Source organism: Myxocyprinus asiaticus, chromosome 20 (assembly GCF_019703515.2).
Source record: "Myxocyprinus asiaticus isolate MX2 ecotype Aquarium Trade chromosome 20, UBuf_Myxa_2, whole genome shotgun sequence".
Classification (NCBI taxonomy): domain Eukaryota; kingdom Metazoa; phylum Chordata; class Actinopteri; order Cypriniformes; family Catostomidae; genus Myxocyprinus; species Myxocyprinus asiaticus.
Window position 1 is genome coordinate 5906597 of NC_059363.1, and position 23539 is coordinate 5930135.

The window sequence follows — 23539 nt, forward strand, 5'->3', positions numbered from 1 at the left end:
GCCCTTACAAATAGTACTATAAGATACACCAATATTTCAGAAGTGGCAGTATGGTAGTCCCTTTTTATTAGACAAGTACCATGGTAATTCTATTAACTTGGGACATGTACCATAGTAATGTCATGGTATTCTGAGAAGTATCTTGGAGTAGGCTACCATGTAAATACTATAGTATATGAATATGGTGCCATGATATATATACACACACACACACACACACACACAACCAGTCAAAAGTTTTGAAACACTTGACTGAAATGTTTCTCATGATCTTAAAAATCTTTTGATCTGAAGGCGTATGCTTAAATGTTTGAAATTAGTTTTGTAGACAAAAATATAATTGTGCCACCATATTAATTTATTTCATTACAAAACTACAATTAAATAAAATAAAATAAACATTTTTGAAATTGATGACTTGGACCAAATAATAAAGAAAAGCAGCCAATAAGTGCCCAACATAGATGGGAACTCCTTCAAAAAAAAAAAAAAAAAAAGCATCCCAGGGTGATACCTCAAGCAGTTGGTTGAAAAAATGTCAAGAGTTCATGTCTGCAAATTCTAGGTAAAGGGTGACTACTTTGAAGATGCTAAAATATAACACAGTTTTGATTTATTTTGGATTTTGTTTAGTCACAACATAATTCCCATAGTTCCATTTATGTTATTCCATAGTTTTGATGACTTTACTATTATTCTAAAATGTGAAAAAATTATAATAAAAAATGAGTGCTTCAAAACTTTTGACCAGTAGTGTATATATATGTATATGTATAAATCACAGTATTTTTTTGAAAACAAAGAGAGCATTTATTATCTTGATGCCCAAAACTGCTGCCTAAGTAGGCAGCTCACTAGGTGTTGAGACACAGCCAATGTGTCCTCATCCAAACAGCGACGCACGAATATGCAACAAAGTAACACTTGAGTGCCCATAGCAGACATTTTTCAAACAGGTTTAATGTGTTGCTAGCAAACTAGTTGCTTCCTTTAGCTTGCTCCCTACATCCCTCCTAAATCCACACATCGTTTCCCAAAGTGACTGGAGTCAAACACAAACATTACTGTATTTTCTTCCATTTCTTTGATCAAACAATAGAATGGAGTTATGTAATGAGGAGGACTGTGCAAGAGTGGTCATAAGATAGGCTTAAGACTTACCATTTAAAAGACTGAAGGTTATGGTGTCGTTGTTTATTCGGAACTGGTAGGACAGGATTGTTTCCAAAAAGTTTTGCAGAGGAACTTCCTATTACAGCGTACGCTATCACGCTCCATTCCGGTCCCACCGGGAGAACGAAAATCAGAGAAATTAATGAATTCTGTTTGCCACTAGAGGGCAGCACTGCGTAACACAGGTGTGAGATAGATGATGGACAGACAGACAGACAGATAGATAGATAGATAGATAGATAGATAGATAGACAGTCAGACAGACAAACAGATAGATAGAGAAGCAGACAGACAGACAGACAGACAGACAGACAGATAGATAGATAGATAGATAGACAGCTAGATAGATAGATAGATAGATAGACAGACAGTCAGACAGACAGATAGATAGATAAGCAGACAGACAGACAGACAGACAGACAGACAGATAGATAGATAGATAGATAGATAGATAGATAGATAGATAGATATACTGACAGACAGACAGGCAGACAGACAGATAGATAGATAGATAGATAGATAGATAGATAGATAGATAGATAGATAGATAGATAGATAGATAAGCAGACAGACAGACAGACAGATAGATAGATAGATAGATAGATAGATAGATAGATAGATAGATAGACAGACAGATAAATAAGCAGACAGACAGACAGACAGACAGATAGATAGATAGATAGATAGATAGATAGATAGATAGATAGATAAGCAGACAGACAGACAGATAGATAGATAGATAGATAGATAGATAGATAGATAGATAGATAGATAGACAGACAGACAGACAGATAGATAGATAGATAGATAGATAGATAGATAGACAGACAGATAGATAAGCAGACAGACAGACAGATATATAGATAGATAGATAGATAGATAGATAGATAGATAGATAGATAGATAGATAGACAGACAGACAGACAGACAGATAGATAGATAGATAGATAGATAGATAGATAGATAGATAGATAGATAGATAGATAGATAGATAGATAGATAGACAGACAGATAAATAAGCAGACAGACAGACAGACAGACAGACAGACAGACAGATAGATAGATAGATAGATAGATAGATAGATAGATAGATAGATAGACAGACAGACAGACAGACAGACAGACAGACTGGGCACCAATTTTCAGCTCAGATCTTTAATAATGCTTTTGGGTTTTTATTTGAAAGCAAGTTATAAACACTCATTTTCGTTCACTGTAAAGTTATTTAATTGCATCATAAAAAAACAAAGTGTTCTCAAATATTTTCTATATAACATTTTGGGTTATGTTGAGTGAGCAGTCAACCGTTCGGTATGATTGTCTGTGTGAAGTGTAATTTCGCCACATGGTCTAAAGGGGGCTCTGATTTACGGCTCTTCGTTTGTTTCCTAACGTGTTTTTCTCTTAATCGACCGAGTCGACTGGAGCGATGACCATCGTCCTCTCACGAACTCTTTGACGATATTCCAGAACACTGATCATCATGTTACTTTTATCAGTTAAACTTCGGAAAACAGGATGAATTAAATGCAAGAGTACGATTTTAAATTCAATCTGATGTAAAGTGAATTAATTAGTGTCGTGTAATGGGATGTACGAGCACCTAGTCAGTTCATTAATCACTTTGGTTCAAAGTTGTGATTGAGTTTATTCATCTAAGGCGAATGAGACAACTCATCTCTTTCACAGAAGATGTTATAATGGGGATTTCTCTTTGGATCCTGCTCGGTTTAATGCACTACAATGAGGGAATTCACGGTAAGTTTGTTGCCAGATAATCGCAGTTTGGTACGTGTACACACAGTTTTATTAAAAACATCAACTCTAACATTCCAGGGACGATTATTATTAATATTGCAGAAAGTTCTAATATGCTTGTTTTATAACAAAAACTGTCGTTTCAAAAGGTCGTAATTATCTTAATGTAAGGTCGAGAGTTGTATTTTGAGTTTCTGCTTTATAATCAAGTGTCATGTCTATGCAAGTTATTAAATGGTCAGTTTTATGACTGGTTGTGGTTAAATAAAGTACATTTAAATGTATACTTACATTTTAAACATCGTTTTGTGTTTAGTTACATTTTAGGAGACTTTCCCTTACAAAAAGCACTATGTACAGTACTTTGATAAAATAGATCAAATGTATTAAAACATGGTAATACCATGTTTTTTACCATGTTTTTTAATTTAATTTTTTTATTTTTTTACATTCTCTGAGGCACTTTGGAGTCCCATTTGAATAACATGGTATTAAATGGTTACTACATTTATTTTCCATGGTGTTTACATAGCATTTCAAGGTACTTCAAAGAATACCATGGTACAACCGTGGTACATGTCAGAAAAACAATGCTATTGCTATTGTACATTACCAAGAAATGTATTTGTACTTCAGTACTTTTCGTTAGTTGTATGAAACCTTTAGATTGTCATTAAAATGGTTAACTAAAACAAACACAGGCATTCAGACCCTTTCTTTTCCCTTTACTGCTGATTTACTCAGTGTCATTTGTTTTTCATTGATAGATTGATAATTTATTGATTGCAGTTAGTCAGTTAGTGTTGTAGTTAAACTGTATCAGTAACAGGGCACTGCAGTTTTCTCATGTAGCCCTTTCCTGGGAAAAGAATGTGAACATTGATGTGGATGTTTCGGCCTGTGTTGTGGCATTGCAGTAGCCAGCTGTGATGTGTTGTCACAGAAGAGATCTTTCACCCATCTGCAGCCTGCATGACGTCTGCTGTGCACGTTGACTTTGATGCCAGAAATGGACCGAGCACAATAGATGTCTCAGAATAGGGCACAAAAGCCCTTTGAAGCAAATGTGAAATTTCTTACCAAATTTTGAGCGTAGTTTACATATTGCACATGTCTTGTGCAGTTGTTTTTCTGTCTTTTTTTTTATTCACTTGACATTTAGAGGCATGCACACAACACCAGCAAAATGTTTGATCTGAATATATGTGTTTCTTTATTGGAATTTGATTAAAAATAAATAAATAATAGAAAATAATTTAGTGATTGGAATGATATATTGGCCTGGCCAATTAATTGGCTGATATTTTATTTTCAGGTGAATAATTGAGTAAATTCTGTGTAAAATAAGTGTTCTTTTTTATGTAAATCTCATTATGTCACTAAAATTGCATTAGTTTATGTACACTGATGAGCCAAAACATTATGACCACCTGCCTAATATGCTGCTGGTCTTCTGCGTGTCGCCGAGGCATGGACTCTACAAGACCCCTGAAGGTGTCCTGTGGTGTCTGACACCAAGACATTAGCAGCAGATCCTTCAAGTCCTGAAAGTTGCGAGGTGGAGCCGCTGTGGATCAGGCTTGTTGGTCCAGCACATCCCACAGATACTCAATCGGATTGAGGTCTGGGTAATTTGGAAGCCAGGGCAAAACCTTGAACTCTTCATCATGTTCCTCAAACCATTCCCGAACAATTTTTGCAGTGTGGCATGTCGCAAGATCCTGCTGAAAGAGGCCATTTCCATCAGGGAATACCATTGCCATGAAGGGGTGTACCTGGTCTGCAACGATGTTTAGGTTGGTGGAACGTGTCAAATTGACATCCACATGAATGGCCAGACCCAAGGTTTCCCAGCAGAACATGGCCCAGTGTCACACTCCCTCCACCGGCTTGTCGTCTTCCCATAATGCATCCTGGTGCAATCACTACCCCAGGTAAACGGCGCACACGTACTCGACTGTCCACGTGATTTAAAAGAAAATGGGACTCATCGGACCAGGTGACCTTCCACTGTTCAAAGGTCCAGTTCCGATGCCCATTGAAGGCAGTTTCAAAGGTGTACAGGGGTCATCATGGGCACTCTGAGCAGTCTGCGGCAACGCAGCCCCATACACAGCAGGTTGCGATGCACTTTGTGTTGTGACACATTCCTCCTGTAACCACCATTAAAATTTTCTATGACTTGTGCCACAGTAGAACTTCTGTCAGTTCGGACCAAATGGGATAGCATTCGTTGCCTTCACGCATTGATGAGCCTTGGGCGCCCAATACCCTGTCACCGGTTTGTCCCTCCTCGGACCACTGTCGGTAGGTACTCATCACTGCTGACTGGGAGCATCCCACAAGCCTTGCTGTTTCAGAGATGTTCTGACCCAGTGTTCTGGCCCTAACAATTTGGCCCTTGTCAAAGTCGCTCAGGTCTGTACTCCTGCCCATTTCTCCTGCATTCAACACGTTGACTACGAAAAATTATTTTTCGCTTACCATCTAATCTACCCAGACCTTGACATGTGCCCTTGTTAGGAGATGATCAACGTTATTCGCTTCACCTGTGAGTGGTCATAATGTTTTGGCTCATCCTTGTATATTTCTGCATTATGTCAGACATCAGCTACACTGGTTTTAAATATCGGTATCGGCCATTGAAAAAAAACATATTGGTCAATCTCTAGACAAAATTACTTGTATATTTGTTGATGTCTTGAATATTACTTGGGTTGTAAATTTGAATGAAAAACATCTAAAACTGTGTGTCCTGCAGGGTTAAGGTTCACCAAAAGCCCTTCCAACCTCACGGTAACTCAGGGTAACATGGCCCGTCTGGGTTGTGCCTTTGAGGGCTTGAGTGAACCAGAGATCGTCTGGATGAAGGATGGAGAGAAGCTCTACAGCACTGATCAGATGTACATTACAATAGATACACATCACTGGGAGACCTACCACAGGTAGGAGTCTGATGGAGCTCAAGTTTCCTGTTGGAGCTTCCTGTTGTTCAGTATTGACATTTTCAGTGTTGAGAACTGAAATGTAACTGGTCGAAACTGGTTCCAGGTGAGAACTGAAACACCAGACGGTGTTGGAAATAAATACAAGGGATACGTTGAAGAGAATGTTGCCATCTGATTGATGTCAAACATCAGATTTCACATTGTGAAATGATTAACTAAGTTTGGAATAGTGTACAGTATACTGTTACTATACCACACTGACTTCTTAAAAAATAGATCTTGTGTAGACTGTGCACAGAATACAAATTTGTTTTGTATGCGTCGAATAACCGAATGGCCTGCATTTGTTAACGTGCTAAAAAGAGCACACAACATGACATACTGTATTGCACAGTGAAATGCACATTCTATTTCACCCTGACCTCTCGTTTAGTGTCAACAAATGAGCCAAAAGCGATACCAACCATAATTTTTTACTTGTATCTCCATATCGATTCAGTATTTAATTGTACTTCCAACAGTTAATGAAACTTTTCAAAAAAATAAAAAAAATAATAATTCTGGATGCCACGCACATAATTAAATACACAATGTAATGAGGTCATGTGACCAGAATGTGGTAAACAAATGTTTGAAATGTTTATTGTTGCATAATGCGTACTGTTTCACAAACTATTTCTAAAGCACAGTAGGTATTTCTATGTGTTATTCAGTTAGTAGCCATTGTCTTTTACACTTTTTGCCTGAAAAAGCGAGTCCATCCGATTGTCATAAGATCGTGGCTCAGTATCTGTAGTTTTCTTTTTATACATAACATCAGAACTGCTGTTTGCTCTTATTTTATTATGTACCATAGTAACTCCAAGATCTTGTGGTCATGTTCACACAGTCATTTATTTTGAGACACCTGGAGAGATGAATACAATTTATCAAGGAGTCAAGGACTTTTTTTTTTCTCAGCAAGTCTGAGACATTTATTTGTTACTGTTGCCAGCCTCTGACCCTCAGAGATATACAATGTTAGATTTGACCTTGTATAAGCTGATTCTCAAGCACAGTATGAAAGAGTTTTGAGTGTTTCTTGGAGAAATTCTAGTGTTTGGTGGCCATGTATTAATTAACGAACAGACGTTATTGGATTATTTTAATCAAGGAATGTATTTCAATCCCTATATATCCCACTCAGATATATACAGGTAAAGTAATAGGAGAAGAAAAGGGGTAACACTTTATTTTGATGGTCCCAAATAGATATTTAACTGACTATAAGTGACTTATCAACTGGCTTGCTATAGCTAGTAAACAGTGTTTAAACAAACATTCAGTAGACTTTCAGTAGCCTGTATATAGATCTCTATTAACCTACTTACATTATTGTTGAGAACATCAGTTCATTAAAAGGTCATTAATAAAGAAAATACAGGCTACTGAAAGTCTATTGAATTTTGTTGAAACACCGTTTACTAGCTATAGCAAGTCAGTCGTTAAACTGTTATTTTACTGCTGTTATACAGGCTATTGAAAGTCTACTGAATGTTTGTTGAAACACTGTTTACTAGCTATAGCAAGGCAGTTGATAAGTCACTTATAGTCAGTTAAATATCTATTTGGGACCATCAAAATAAAGTGTTACTGGAGAAGGCTTTTGGAGTTGGTTAATCAGATTTAAGCAGCTATTTCTCTGAGCTGAGCATGTAAATAACAGCACTGAAAGCTCATAGTGCAGAGATTCATGAATATACCCATCTCAGATGTTTTTTCTTCATCAGAATAGTTCAGCCATGTTTTAAAACTAACTGCAAAACAGCAAAATCAAAATACATTTCATAAGAATTTACTCTACTTGTCCAGTTTAGACCAAGAGCTTTGTTTTTGTGAGTGCGCAAAGCACAGCACTATGCGCAACGACCATGCGCTATGTCTCATCCAATTCTAAGCGCTCATCTGCTAATTCTAAGTGCAATTTTTGTGCCAGCGGAAAGCGAAAATGGGCATGGGTGGGAGTGTTTGCACTATCTATGGGTGAATGCGCACAAACTGTGGGTGTATTGTATGTTAATGAAGTAACGCAAAGTGCAGTTTGTTATTTTCCTGAGAAATAGGTCATTGCGCTAAGATGTTTCAGAACCATTTCTATTTTCAGCGCAGTTTGGAGATCCCACCAGCAGGTTGTAATAAAGTTCATGTCCAAACTCAGCAAATATAGTGGAACATAAAATAAGTCCCTAACAATCACTGTTGTAGCCGTTTTTTGAAACAAAAATGTATGAGATTTGTGTTAAACTATTTGTATGTCATGGTTTATTTTTCAATTATTATTATTATTATTATTATTATTATGTTTATGTTTATATTTACAGTTGTATTTATGATATAATTTGCATTGTTATTTTTCCACCTGTTGTCATAGAGTGATTTTTATGTCACTGCAAAAGGGGTGGAAGAAGTTGGAAAGGGTAAAATCTTTGGAATTGGTATGATTTTTTTTTTTTTTTTTTACCACTTCATTATTTCGATTATATTTTAATTTCGTTTGAAGTGTAATTTGATTTTAGAAATATTTTTTTAATAAATGAATTACATTTTTCAAAATCGACCGGTAGATGTGAAGTGTATGGCGATACAATCACTGTTAATACTAGCCATGATTTGTGTGTCAGTAGATGAAAATGATTTATAATACTTACATTCTCTATAATTTATGGAGCCTACATCCAAATCCTGACGAGAATCACATTTTCCATGCATATTAAAGGAGCGTGTCACTGTCATAGAAATATGTCTGACATTCAACAGGGATGCAGTTAATGCACAAAAGAATGTAAGTCCATATTTGTATTCTTCAAATTCATTGCATTCGCTGGTGCTTGAGGGAATGGACTATATAATAGAATGCAATGATGCAATAACCGGAGGAGAACCTCAGAATTAAATTGCACTTGACCCAGCCCATTAGCGCTTTGTGTGCGAAACTTCGCCAAACCCACTTGCGCCTAGACTTACGGTACGTGTCCACTGACGCCAGGTGAGCGAAGCTGAGCGAGCATTTTGAAATCATTCCAATAAGAATCAACCTCGCGAGCTTGGTGCTCCACTCCTATTGGAATGAATTGAAAACGCCCGCTCAGCTTCGCTCACCACGCGCCATTGGACACATACGGTCAGTGCATGCTTGCACGAGAAAAACAGAACTTCATGGCAATGCCCATCGACTTTGCGCTTATGACTTAAAGCACAGGGTTGCGCTTAGTACTAGCACTCTTATAATAGGGCCCAAAAGTTCAAAACCCTTGTGTTGCACACCATAACAATACTAAAGAGATGAAAAGGTTTTGCAGACAAATCACATTGAATTTTCTGGGGACTTTCTGTGTATGTACGTACAATAAGCCACATCTGATTTGACTGTTGGCAGATTAATACAAAAGGTGGTTGTATCATGGCTTTTTGTACATGGTATCATGATAATAATTATGGGCATGACCTATGGTAATGCCATGTTTTTTGGACGGGTTCTATGTTAATGCCATGTTTTTAGGCACGAACCATGGCAATACTGTGCTTTTTGGACATGTATCTTGGTAATACCATAGTATTCTTTGAAATACCTTGGAGTACCATGTAAATACCATGGTTAAATATATATGGTAATCATTTAGTACCATGACATACGTATATCAAAGTACCTTGTTATTACCATCTGATGCCATCACTGTGGCAAGATGTCGCTACAACACTTTTTGCAGTACTTTTAGTACAATACAATACCAACAAGCAAATCATGAGCGGCTGACGCAGTCCAGTTGCCTGTTTTTCAGATGCTGATTTAGTCTTGTCTTGAACTAAAAATTCAAACAAAAAAAAAGTTTGAGTGAAAATTCGCTTTTGAAAGTTTTGTCTGCTGTAAGATTAGGCTAAAGAGGCTAATAGACTGGCCTACAGAATGATAGACGTCATGTTTTCATGTTGAATACCATGCTGCCAGCATAATCTATACATGTTTTCAACACTTTCCCTTGGTGGCAGTCATAGCTGTCTCAAAACAAATATATGCATCATGCTCATGCCTTTCTTTTATGTGAATGCAATTCATGCAGTTCAGTTGTTTGCGCAACTGACCTTTGTCTACATAAACCTCAATTCTAAGCACTCTTAGACTTACTGGCTCTACTTTGGTTGTAAAACTTTGAGACTTCTAAGCATACGTGAAATTATTCCATGATCAAGATACAAAGTTTAGACATGTTGCTACATTTCCATGAACTCGTTTTTGTTTTATAAAATCTGTCACTTTAGTACTCACCCTAAAGTCATTCCAAACACACATGACTTTCTTTCTTCTGTGGAATGCAAAATGAGATGTTTTGAAGAATGTTCATGATGTTCTTTTTCATACAAAACAACAAAAGCATACAGTGACCAGGGGCTTTCAAGCTTCAAAAAGGCTCTCAAAACTCATCTGTGTTTGTGCATATTCAAACTTGGCGCATCAAGATTCGCACCAAGTTTGACATGCATGACACTAAGTGTCATTGTTTACAAGCTATGCAAGAATCAATCATGATGCACCAAGTTTGAATATTCACAAGTGCAAATGAGAGCTGAGAGCTTCAGCAGAGGGGAACATTTTAAGTGAGCATCAACTTAATCAACTGTTCCTCACACAATGGTATCATATGGCTTTAGAGGACTTGGAATGTAGCACAAAAGTTGTATGGATTACTTTATGATGCCTTTATGGTGCTTTATTGTCTATTTGGACCTGTTTGACTGCCCCTGGTCTGTGTATGCATTCATTGTTTGGAAAAAAAAAAAAAACAGCACAAACATTCTTCTTTTGTGTTTCACTGAAGAAAGAAAGATATACGTATGTCATAATTTTTTTTCCCCGTTGAACTATGCCTTTCTGCTCTGAGTGGGTTTTTTTGTCTTTAGTGTTAAATCCATACAGCAGCAGGATGCTGGGAAGTATTGGTGTGAGGTAGAACATCAAGGCACAGTCATCTCCTCTGAGCCTGCTTGGATAACTGTAGCAGGTATGTCAATTCCAACTTCTGAAACCACTATCATCAAGTAGTGAATTCTTCAGAGCATATCTTGTTCCTTCAGTTCAATAGTACTACAATGTTTCATCTGTCACTTGCTGATGGTCACAGAACATCATAAATGTGTCAGTAATGGCTGCATTTGTTAAAATAACAAGATAAAGTCATAAAGTTTATGTACCTACAGTTTATAATAGCTGAATCTGTGTCTCATATACTTTTGTTGCATCTTACTGAATATATTTTCAGGTGTGCCTCATTTTGTGGTGGAACCCCAGGATGTGGCAGCATTTGCAGGGGAGCCTTTTAACCTGACGTGTGCTGCATCGGGCCCTCCAGACCCTGTGGAGGTGCTGTGGTGGCTGGGGGGTGAACAGAATGGTGATTTCATGTCATCACCCTCAGTTCTTGTTGTTAAAGGTGAGACACACCAAAGCCCTTTTGAAGCAAGTCAGTCCACTCGGTTAGGATTGGTGCTATTCATGAACTCCCAAAACTGTTTGCCAAGCTTACATTTCATCGAACGTATTAGGCTCAGTCACTATTTAACTCTGGCAAAGACTGTATCAGGAATTTGCTTCTTGAGCTTAAATCAGTCTAAAAGCTGCGTTTTTACAAAAATTACACACTTCACAATTAAAGGTTCCTTAAAAGGGTTTGTCTTCTCATTAGGGTTGGGTATTGATAGAGATTTCCTGATTGATTCCGATTCACAAGCTCTCGATTCCAATCAGAATTCAATTCACTGTACATTAATTTGGGTATATTTCAGTTATACTGTCATAATGTCATTATAACATTGGGCTTATGTGTGAAGAAATTGTTTCTCAGCTAATGATGTTAACTTGGTACATTATGAAAATATTAATTGTACAAATTTTATTTGATCATTAGTTTTTCATCATTTTGGTCGCATTTGAGCTTATTAGAAATGTACAAAATGTATATATTCCATCAATAAATATGAAAATAAATATTGAAACTGGATATATTATATTGCATATATTTTTTGTTACATATTTGTTTATGTAATGGTAGCCAGCTGGTACGTGATCGCTGTGCAGTGTGTAAACCTTACTCTCCTGGACTTAAGAGACACACTTACGACTAATGCTAAAGGCTGTAGCCTACTCTGCCTCCAATGCTGTCTGACACCGGTTTGAATCCCGCTCGGAGCGGGTCAAGCAAGACCAGTTACATTGGTGCGGTGACCCGGATAGGAGTGAGGTTTAGGGGGGTAAGTGTAAAGGTAGTCAGCTGGAACTTGATAGCTGTGCAGTGTGTAAACCTCACTCTCCTGGCATTAAGAGATGCACTAGCGACCAAGGCTAGGGGCCATGTCTCTATAGCCTCCTTGTTAGCACAACTGACTCCTATGCAAGGGATCACCAGTTCAAATCCCACTCGGGGTGGGTCAAGTAGGACATTTACATGCATAATTTGTTCTATTTACAAGTATTTGCACTGGTATGTAGAACAAGTGCTAAAACGATATTGTATCTTTAAGAATAGTAGCAGTTCAGCGAACAACTCGCTCATTAGGCACATATTAAAGCTAGTGGAGTCTAATAGCTTCCCTGCCACATCTCTGCTATGTGTAAAATTAAATGTTCTATTTTTGATGTTTTTGATTAACAACTGACTGTAAAGAACAGAAATGGTATTAAGAGAGACGTTATTCAATGACAAATTGATTGCATGGATCTCTTGTTTGGACACAGATTACATGAAACGAGTTAAATCAAACTGTTACTATCAACACACAGTGAAAAGGATCTTGGTACTAAACTTTTCTTCACCACTATACTACTCAATCACTGATGAGTGAAATCTGAAAATGTAGGGCCAGTGGCATATAACAGACATTTTTAGTTGAATAACACAAAATTTTGTCCCATTGTAGAGGGTAGAGTAAAAGAATCGATCTTGATGGAGCTTTCAGATGAAGATCGCGATTCATAATAAAATCAATATTTTTACCCAGCCAAGTATTCAAGAATCACACTCTGAAACATAATGTGAAACATCTACTGGTACGTTTCCTTTTTCAGATGTTCTTTGAGATGAAACATTGGGCAGCTAGATTGTAGAACTGAGACAGTGGTTGTTTTTATTGGGTGGGGTGACTTTCCAGTGTTTGGCTTTGAAGGTGAACTGTGAAATGATGTGGTTTGTCAATGGAGTGCTTTTGTATTTACCTGTAAATACATACTAATATGTTGAACGGGCTGTGCGAGATATTTTCTAGCCACAAAGGTGACATTGAGAATATCTGTGCTGACATATACCATACTAATAAAGGAGCATTGTTATTTATTTAAACCTTTATCTTAAATGGGGTTTGAAAGAACAAAGAGTCTCTGCTATAACATTATTGTAACTTTATTGAAAGTACGTTTGATATGAAGGGGGTGAGTGAAATGTATTTTTACATTTCTAATCATGTCCTAGTGGAGTAAAAGCCTTCTGTAACTGGATAAGGTCAAGGCCAGTTCAACACCCTGCATTGAAATTTTGTAACTGGATTTCCTGAATCTTATGGTCTTGAGTGGGAATACATTATAGTAATCAATACTGCCTATTGAGCACAGTGCAGTAAAGTAAACTTTCCATTTTAGCAGCTGATGTAGAGAAACCATTGAGACATTAAGCTTATGTAAGTCTATGGTTCTTTGGATAATATTATCAGACACAGGCACATTTGGCATAAATTACTTTTTAAGAGTTTGATTCATTCAGTGTTGGAAACCGGTGAATTGTTGTTTGTTATGCACAGTTTACTAAACCATCAGATATGTAGCTCTGTCATTATTTGAAACAAAACATCACAGCTGTCATTGCCTTATTCCTGTGGCAAGTTGAGACATGAGACAAGGATGGTTTAAACAGATTTTAAAGTATAGTCTCTTTAAAAACCACACACTGCTGTTTCCTGATTGACTACTGTAGATGCCCAATGGATTGCCCAACTTTAACCAGTCCTGTATTAAATCAAATATATTATTAAACAGTTGAAGTCATAAGTTTACATACACTTAGGTTGAAGTCATTAAAACTCATTTTTTAACCACTCCACAGATTTAATATTAGCAAACTATAGATTTGGCAAGTCGTTTGGGACATCTACTTTGTGCATGACACAAGTCATTTTTCCAACAATTGTTTACAGACAGATTGTTTCACTTTTAATTGACTATATCACAATTCCAGTGGATCAGACATTTACATACACTAAGTTAACTGTGCCTTTAAGCAGCTTCCAAAATTCCAGAAAATGATGTCAAACCTTTAGACAATTAGCCAATTATCTTCTGATAGGAGGTGTACTGAATTGGAGGTGTACCTGTGGATGTATTTTAAGGCCTACCTTCAAACTAAGTGCCTCTTTGCTTGACATAATGGGAAAATCAAAAGAAATCAGCCAAGAACTCAGAAAAAAATTGTGGACCTCCACAAGTCTGGTTCATCCTTAGGAGCAATTTCCAAACGCCTGAAGGTACCACATTCATCTGCACAAACAATAGTACGCAAGTATAAACACCATGGGAACATGCAGCCATCATACCGCTCAGGAAGGAGACGCATTCTGTCTCCTAGAGATGAATGTAGTTTGGTGCGAAAAGTGCAAATCAATCCCAGAACAACAGCAAAGGACCTGTGAAGATGCTGGAGGAAACAGGTAGACAAGTATCTATATCCACAGTAAAACGAGTCCTATATTGACATAACCTGAAAGGCTGCTCAGCAAGGAAGAAGCCACTGCTCCAAAACCACCATAAAAAAGCCAGACTACAGTTTTCAAGTGCACATGGGGACAAAGATCTTACTTTTTGGAGAAATGTCCTCTGGTCTAATGAAACAAAATGTTAGCTGTTTGGCCATAATGACCATCGTTATGTTTGGAGGAAAAAGGGCGAGGCTTGCAAGCTGAAGAGCACCATCCCAACCGTGAAGCATGGGGGTGGCAGCATCATGTTGTGGGGGTGCTTTGCTGCAGGAGGGACTGGTGCACTTCACAAAATAAATGGCATCATGAAGAAGGAAAATTATGTGGATATATTGAAGCAAAATTTCAAGATATCAGCCAGGAAGTTAAAGCTCGATAGCAAATGGGTCTTCCAAATGGAAAATGACCCCAAGTATACCTCCAAAGCTGTGGCAAAATGGCTTAATGACAACAAAGTCACAAAGCCCTGACCTCAATCGGATAGAAAATTTGTGGGTAGAACTAAAAAAAGTGTGTGTGAGCAAGGAGGCCTACAAACCTGACTCAGTTACACCAGTTCTGTCTGGAGGAATGGGCCAAAATTCCAGCAACTTATTGTGAGAAGCTTGTGGAAAACTACCCAAAACGTTTGACCCAAGTTAAACAATTTAAAGGCAATGCTACCAAATACTAACAAATTGTATGTAAACTTCTGACCCACTGGGAATGTGATGAAAGAAATAAAAGCTGAAATAAATAATTCTCTCTACTATTATTCTGACATTTCACATTCTTAAAATAAAGTAGTGATCCTAACTGACCTAAGACAGGGAATGTTTTCTACGATTAAATGTCAGGAATTGTGAAAAACTGAGTTTAAATGTATTTGGCTAAGGTGTATGTAAACTTCTGACTTCAACTGTATATTATGAATTATTACATATATATATATATATATATATATAAATATTCCCAAATTTTTGGAATGGAACAGCACTATTAATACTGTAATGAGAATTATCCTGTCTGAACACATTTATCTTAAGTGAGTATAAATGAAAGGCAATACAAACAATACAACTATTATTTATAAACACTGTACATATATCATTTATATATGATAAATCATTTTTTTCCCACATTAAAGTAAAAAGAATAAGATATTTTGCATTAAAGTAATGAGAGTTGTTGGAGAAAATGAGCTTAATTGTCATGAAAATCACATCACAATGTATACGTTTGTAATGGTACAAAATTGGTTTCTTTTTCTTTATGCAAAATACAATATCTAACTTTTTTTTTTTCTTTTGATTTTGGGGTGAAATATGACCCGGACATGTTTCTTGACAGGCTTAGTAAGATTCACCCTTTGAATTGATTTATTCTCTTGTGAGCTCTTAAAAAGTTTGAAGTTGACTGTTAAGTGCAGACCACTGTGATTTATGTTTTTTCATTTGCTCAACCAGGTGTGAATGACAGTATAAAGTTTTACTGTGAGGCCAAGAACGCCCGTGGCATCTCTGTGTCACGCACAGGCACTGTACACATTAAAGGTGAGACATACGGCTGCTTTATATTGCTGTAGTTAAATGAAAATGTATCTTAAGTGCAAATGTTGTTTTTAAACTGTCAACCACACAAATACAACCACAAAAAGGCCTAAGTTTACAAGACTAGCAGGCTTGCATAGAGATGATAAAAGTAGTTTGTTATCATTATGTTTTTATTTTGTTTTTTTTTTTTTAATGCAACGTTTTGTACAGTCCGACCAGATTCGCCGCTGAATGTTGAAGTGCATCAGGTGTCTGATAATAATGTAACCCTAACCTGGAGTCCAGGTTTCAATGGACACTCACACCTTTCTTCCTGCGCTATACAGGTGGAGTATTCCTATATTTTATAGTCTGACATTATTACAACCCTTTTGCTGTCCATGTTTTCATGTTTTTGCCATGGCCTTACAGTCTCGTGCTTGGCTTTTAAAGGAATAGTTAATCTGAAAATTAAAATTATGTCATCATTTACTCACCCTCATGTCATTCCAAACCTGAATGATTTTTTTTCTTCCTGTGAACACATGGCAGACTGTTTAGGCAGAATTTTTACACATTTTTTATTCATACAATGAAAGTGAATAGGGATGGTTTCTGTTGTGCTCCAAGAAGGACAATAAAAGCACCATATAAGTAATCCATACCACTTGTATAAATCTTGCCCTCTACCGCAGCTTTCAAATCTGATTTGAGAATTTTTATATATAGAACTTTTATGGTCCTTTTTGGAGCTTGACAGCAGCCATCCCCATTTACTTTTTTGTATGGAAAATTCCAGTGTATATACAGTGTAGGGTTTGGGTTACAGACATTTTACAACTTTATTTTTTTAGCTTATTGGCTCTGGAGAGGAGCAAGACATCTGTAAAAACAAACTCCTCTCTCTGCTCTCTTGAGAAAACATTTTGCATGTAAACAATTTAAGGACTGCAGTCTTTAAATTGGTAATTAGTAGATGTCTGTTGTGTTGGATGTTCTGCGTTTAAATCTATAAGCATCCACATAAAAAAAATAGTGTTTTAGGGCTGAAATTAAATATTTTATTTATTTTTTAAATATATAAATATATGTCTCTCATACAATTCTAGATGTCAAAGGGACCTGGAAGGAAGGTGAAACTTCCTGATCTGTATGTGGCAGTTCCTCCTTTCCAGCACACATTTGGTTCACTCAGCAGTCATTCAAACTACAGTGTGAGAATCCGGTGTGATAATGAGGTGGGCTCTTCCCCCTTCTCTTCATGGGTGGACTTTCACACTCCAGAGGCAGGTTTGTTAAACGTTAGATAAGATAATTACATCATGTATTGTTTCTTTCTTAAGTGTGCAGAGTCAGATTAGTATAAATGGATTTTTTTAGCTTGAATTGCATTGCTGTTGACAAAGTTTAGTTGGTAAACAACTAGAGTGAATCACAACGAAAAATGTGCAATCATATTTCAACCCAAAATCAAAATACAAAAAATAAGAAATTAGATTTTGCATAAAGAAAATGAAACCTATTTTCAGTACCATTAAAACATTTTGCATGATGACATTAATTTATTACAGTTAAAGAAATTACTGTAATGCAATATATATATATACACACACTGGCGGCCTAAAGTTTGTAATAATGTACAGATGTTGCTGTTTTGGAAGGAAATTGGTACTTTAATTCACCAAAGTGGCATTCAGCTGATCACAAAGTATAGTCAGGACATTATTGATGTAAAAAACAGCACCATCACTATTTGAAAAAAGTCATTTTTGATCAAATCTAGACAGCAGCCATCACTCCAACACCTTATCCTTGAGTAATCATGCTAAATTGATCATTTGGTACTAGAAAATCACTTGCCAATATATCAAACACAGTTGAAAGATATTTGGTTCATTAAATGAAGCTGAACATTGTCTTGTGTTTGTTTTTGAGTTGCCACAGTATGCAATAGACTGGCATGTCTTAAGGTCAATATTAGGTCAACAATGGCAAAAAGAAACAGCTTATATATGTGCGTGTGTGTGTGTGTGTGTGTGTTTTAAAATCTGTAGTTTTTTTGTTTTGTTTTTTGTTTTGTTTTTAAGCAAAATATATCATAAATCAAATTCAGTACAACAAATACTACCATGATGTGTAAATAGTAGGCAGGTAGAATGAGAACTTTGGGCATTACAGTTTAGACAGTTAAGGGTGAAGTTTGCTTAATTGGCATGCAAAAAAGTCTTTATAGTATTAAAAAAGGCTTAATTTTCTCTGTTTTCTTTCATTTGATTTTGGGGTGAAATAATATAGACATGTTCTTAACAGCTTTCAGGAGTTAACATTGTATCTGTAAGAAGGGTGTTACACTGCAAAAAAAGAAAAAAAAAAGAAAAACATTTTATTTTTGAGTAAGATGCATTTACTTGAGAGGCAAAATTACAAAAGATAATTTGTCTTAATACAAAAACACAATTTAGAAATGTTTATGCTTAAAAAAACTTTAAAAAAACGCTTTGCCTATGGGATGAGAAGGAAAAAAAAGACTTGAAAACAAGTTTATTTTCTTACCGTATTGGCAAATATGTTTTTCTTGTTTTTAGCATACACCCCACGAAATACTGAGTTCTCTGAAAACAAGACTTCACAATTACATATCTTACGTAACTCTGCTTCTTAAGTAATTAAGAAGATAAAATAGGCTTTTTAGATATTTCTACCAGAGCATAAGACAAAAGTCCTCATTATGAAATTGAGTGTATGTAATTTTTGCAGTGTATGTTACAAAGACGAGAGGAAGGAAATTGTGATTTTAGGACTCAAATCCATCTCAGATGACACTCACAGCTTTCTATAATATGACTTGTTACATACAGCACTAAATTACTATTTATATCGATAAGGGCTCAATAGAGCTGACAAATTTAATCCCAAACTGTGGCAGGCCATCTACTCATTTAGAAAAGTTCAAGGTTCTGAAAAGGACATTTGTGAATGACTAACATTTTTAACATTCCATCGGGATTAAAACCGTTAACCATTTGGAAGTAAACAAACAGCCCAGAGAGCTGGTTCTGCCCAGATACCCTGGGTTAGGGGGGTTGGAAGGGGTGGAGCTGGGCGGGTGGGTTTGGGGAGCAGAGAGAGTTTCTGAAGTTGACCCTGTTTACATGTTTGTAAACTGTTAGCACTGGTCCCAGTCCAGTAGATTCCAGGCTGGGAGGTACAATGCACCATTGTGTGTGTCCCCAATACATACCAATGCACTGCTGCATATACAAAGTTCAATGTGCTGCCATCTACTGGTCAAAGCGGTCATTCCAGCTATTTTATTTGGATTTTACTTGCACTTAATTTTACTTTGCACTTTGCATCCTTCATTTTAAATAAAAGCAAAGTCCAAACTTAATTTATTGTTATGCAGAGGTGTGCAGTAGCAATTGTCCATGCGCACTCTCCCTTTTTACTGTGTTTATATCTTCCATACACAGCGCCATTAGTAGCTCCAAAGAACTTGACCTTTGAACTCACTGAGCAGCAGCTGGCTCTGTCTTGGGCACCACTGGTAGAGGAGGAGCTACGAGGAAGGTTACTGGCATATAAAGTGCAGTGGAACCAGGGAGGAGAGAGTCAGGTATGCGATATTCAGTAATTAAAAAAAGATTTACACATTTACAGAGAAGATATATTCAAGCAAATAAAGATGATTAGAGACTATTTCCTGTTTTTAGAATGATAATATTCTGAGCTAATGACTGGCTTACAGTATACTTTTTCCCTTAAGGCCCTTTCACACTAAATGCGGCACAAAAAAGCAAGACGAATTGCTGACAAATGGCCCTTTCACACTAAAAGCGTTGCAAGTATTGTCATCAACAAACCATGCCAGCACAATAGGTGGCGCAATGCAAAAGGTTCAAGGGTAGCTAGTATAGCAAAGTCACAGCAATAACTGAAGAAACCCCATTTAGTTACAAAAAGCCCCAGTGTCTGATACTTTATGATTATCCTCTTTTTTTCTTCTTCTTCTTTTTTTTTCTTTTTTAAAGCAAAAATTGGGTTACAGTGAGACACTTACAATGGAAGTGAATGGAGCCAATCCATAAACGTTAAAATAGTTTTCAAAAATATAGCCGCAAGACATAAATAATATGCATGTTAACATAATTTTAATGTGATAAAATCACGTACTAACCTTTTCTGTGTGATGTTACATCATTTGTTGCTATGTCAACGTAATGCCTTAAACCCATGGCATGTCACCCATGCCTAAATCCGCCACTGCTAACACCACTGAACGGAATTGCAAAAATAAACAATGTTTTCAAAACAGCTTTCTTACGGCCCTCGTCTGCTGTTGTTCATACCGTCATATAGTCCCACCCCAAACCCACGCCAGTGGTTGAGTGGCAGAGACAAAGCGTTTATAGTTTCAAGAAAATTAACCTCTGAATGAATGACTTCAAGCTGAAGTGTGTAATTTCTGAGCCACGAAACGGAATTTCAAAAATGCATTTTGTTTTCAAAACAGCTTTCTGAATACGCCCCAAGTCTGCCATTGGTCAAACAAAGAGATAGTCCCGCCCCCCAACTCCCGACATTGGTTGAGCAAGGTTGCTGGGGTGCGTCTACAAGGGTCACTTTTCTCCCCAATTTGGAATGCCCAATTCCCATTACTTAGTGGATCCTCGTGGTGGCGCGGTTACTCACCTCAGTCCGGGTGGCAGAGGACAAGTCTCAGTTGTCTCCGCTTCTGAGACAGTCAATCCGCGCAACTTAACACGTGGCTCATTGTGCATGATGCCATGGAGACTCCCAGCATGTGGAGGCTCATGCTACTCTCCGCGATCCACGCACAACTTACCATGCGCCCCATTGAGAGCAAGAACCACTAATCGTGACCACGAGGAGGTTACCCCATGTGACTCTACCCTCCCTAGCAACCGGGCCAATTTGGTTGCTTAGGAGACCTGGCTGGAGTCACTCAGCACACCCTGGATTCGAACTCGTGACTACAGGGGTGGTCATCAGTGTCAGTACTTGCTGAGCTACCTAGGCCCCTACGTGGGTGACTTTAAGCAAACACAAGAATTTTCAAAATGCCAGAGAGAAAGAATGCTTACAGTTTTCAAGAAAATTTACCTATAAATGGCTTACTTGTAGTTATCTCTGCATATCTGCAAGCTGGGATAGAAGGAAGTATTTTAACACTGAAAAAGTTACATACTTCCGCTTTCATTTGTATTGAACCCAGAAAATTTTTTTTCTTTTTCTTTCTTTTTTTTATTTTATCCCCTTTTCTCCCAATTTGGAATGTGCAATTCCCACTACTTAGTAGGTCCTCGTGGTGGCGTGGTTACTCCCCTTAATCCGGGTGGTGGAGGACAAGTCTCAGTTGCCTCCGCTTCTGAGACCGTCAATCTGCGCATCTTATCACGTGGCTCGTTGTGCATGACACCGCGGAGACTCCGCATGTGGAGGCTCATGCTACCCTCCGTGATCCACGCACAACTTACCACGCGCCCCATTGAGAGCGAGAATTTTGTTGCTTAGGAGACCTGGCTGGAGTCACTCAGCATTCCTGGATTTGAACCCGCGACTCCAGGAGTGCAAGTCAGCGTCAATACTAACCCAGAACATTTCTTTAATAAAAATTATTTTTTATGTGGTAAAGAGTGATATGCCATTTTAAACTTTCTGCTTTGTTCCTTTTTAGGATGCCTTACTGTTTAAGGAAAACTATGCTCGTCTCTCGGGTGCAGGGCGATTCTTTAACGCCACCTTCCAGGTTGCAGCATGCACTGTCGCAGGATGTGGCCCATGGAGCCAGCCTGTTCTCGTGATGCCTGCACCAGGTCTGTCTGCTCTTATTGCCATCCTGCCTTTGAAAAGGGATCTGAGTTTCTGCAGACAATGCAGTTTTCTTTTGTGACAGTATTTCACAATGCAATGAGAGCCAGTGTGTAATCATTTGCTTGTCTATGGATCATGTGTGGTTCATTACACAGGAAAGGAGTAATTTCAAGCATGCCACATAAGCTTCAGGCACTTTTGTAATGCTCTTATTCTCTGCTTTCAGCCACACAAGCTCAATCCCAGAGGGGCCATGTGTGGGTGGGGCTGCTTTTCGGCCTTCTTGTAGCCACCATGGTGGGACTTTTGCTGACCATACTGGTACGCAGAAGGGACAAAGAGACGCAGTTTGGGTATGTTTTTACAGAATAAGACCTATACCTAAGCTGTTTAAATTCATGATCTGTTTAATTAAAGGGGTCTTGAAATGCTATTTTTTTTTAAATAATTGTAATATCTTCCTTGAGGTCCACTGATAATGTCAGTAAAGTTTTTTTGCACCAAAACTGTCATAGTTTTTTTTATTTGGAATGCCCAATTCCCAATGTGCTTTTAAGTCCACGTGGTCGTGTAGTGTAGTGATTCGCCTCAGTCCGGTTGGCGGAGGACGAATCCCAGCTGCCTCCGCGTCTGAGACCGTCAACCCGTGCATCTTATCACGTGGCTTGTTGAGCGCGTTGCCACGGAGACATAGTGCGTGTGCAGGTTTCATGCCATCCACCGTGGCAACCATGCTCAACTCACCACGCGCCCCAACGAGAACGAACCACATTATAGCGACCACGAGGAGTTTACCCCATGTGACTCTACCCTCCCTAGCAACTGGGCCAATTTGGTTGCTTAGGAGACCTGGTCACTCAGCACACCCTGGGATTTGAACTAGCGAGCTAGCGATCTCCAGGGGTGGTAGCCAGTGTATTTTACCACTGAGACTGCTCCTTTAAGCCAACTATCCAAATGTATGAATATCATTGCATTTGATAACAAAATTTCAAACCAAGTACAAACAAATGATGTAAGCACCTTTCTCAATACGAACAACACTTTTCCATTTCTTTTAACCAGCTGGTGATAAGGTAATTTTTAGGTATTTGAAGTTCACTTTTTGAAAGAAAGCCAAAGATACTGTTAGTGGGTAAATTAGTCTTCTCTTGGTTTGTTTGGCAGGTCTGCATTCACAACTTCAGGTACAGAGGTACTGGTTTCCTTTACAGCTGCCAGGTCCTTCAACAGGCAGTTTCCTGAGCTCCCAGAATCCACATGTAAGTGCACGTTACTGCCACACATGAAGGCACCATTATTGTCTTCCTGCATGCTGTAGTGGAAATGGTAAAGTCTGACTCTATCTCCCTCTAGTGGACAGTCTAGGAATCAGCAGTGACTTGAAGGCCAAGCTACAAGATGTTCTCATCTCTGAAAGGCTCTTAACTTTGGGACGCATGCTTGGCAAAGGTAGGTTATGGTTCAAGTTCATTTTAGTCGCATTTTGTTGCAGGTGGTAGCATTTCCACACTGAGCACTTCAGTGATTTAGTAAATAAGT

The 23539-nt window shown here is 37.8% G+C and overlaps 2 protein-coding genes across 3 annotated transcripts in view; one reads left to right on the top strand and one right to left on the bottom strand.

Moving 5' to 3' along the window:
• Window positions 1-1291, bottom strand: part of LOC127410852 (mirror-image polydactyly gene 1 protein homolog) — a 116471-nt gene extending 115180 nt beyond the window's left edge. Inside the window, exon 1 of the mRNA XM_051646062.1 lies at window positions 1162-1291. The gene's annotated coding sequence lies outside the window, so the exon portion shown is untranslated. The remainder of the gene's footprint in view (window positions 1-1161) is intronic.
• A 1304-nt stretch (window positions 1292-2595) lies between these two features.
• Window positions 2596-23539, top strand: part of tyro3 (TYRO3 protein tyrosine kinase) — a 29952-nt gene continuing 9008 nt past the window's right edge. The window contains exons 1-13 of one of the 2 annotated variants that reach the window (XM_051646061.1): window positions 2653-2708; window positions 2863-2931; window positions 5693-5876; window positions 10815-10915; window positions 11174-11344; window positions 16097-16183; window positions 16394-16509; window positions 17272-17452; window positions 19636-19778; window positions 21861-21999; window positions 22224-22350; window positions 23165-23259; window positions 23354-23449. In XM_051646061.1, coding sequence (XP_051502021.1) covers window positions 2874-2931; window positions 5693-5876; window positions 10815-10915; window positions 11174-11344; window positions 16097-16183; window positions 16394-16509; window positions 17272-17452; window positions 19636-19778; window positions 21861-21999; window positions 22224-22350; window positions 23165-23259; window positions 23354-23449 — 1498 coding nt within the window. In that variant the 5' untranslated portion in view covers window positions 2653-2708; window positions 2863-2873. Of the gene's footprint in view, window positions 2932-5692; window positions 5877-10814; window positions 10916-11173; window positions 11345-16096; window positions 16184-16393; window positions 16510-17271; window positions 17453-19635; window positions 19779-21860; window positions 22000-22223; window positions 22351-23164; window positions 23260-23353; window positions 23450-23539 lie in introns of both variants that reach the window. The other variant, XM_051646060.1, reaches the window with a different exon arrangement.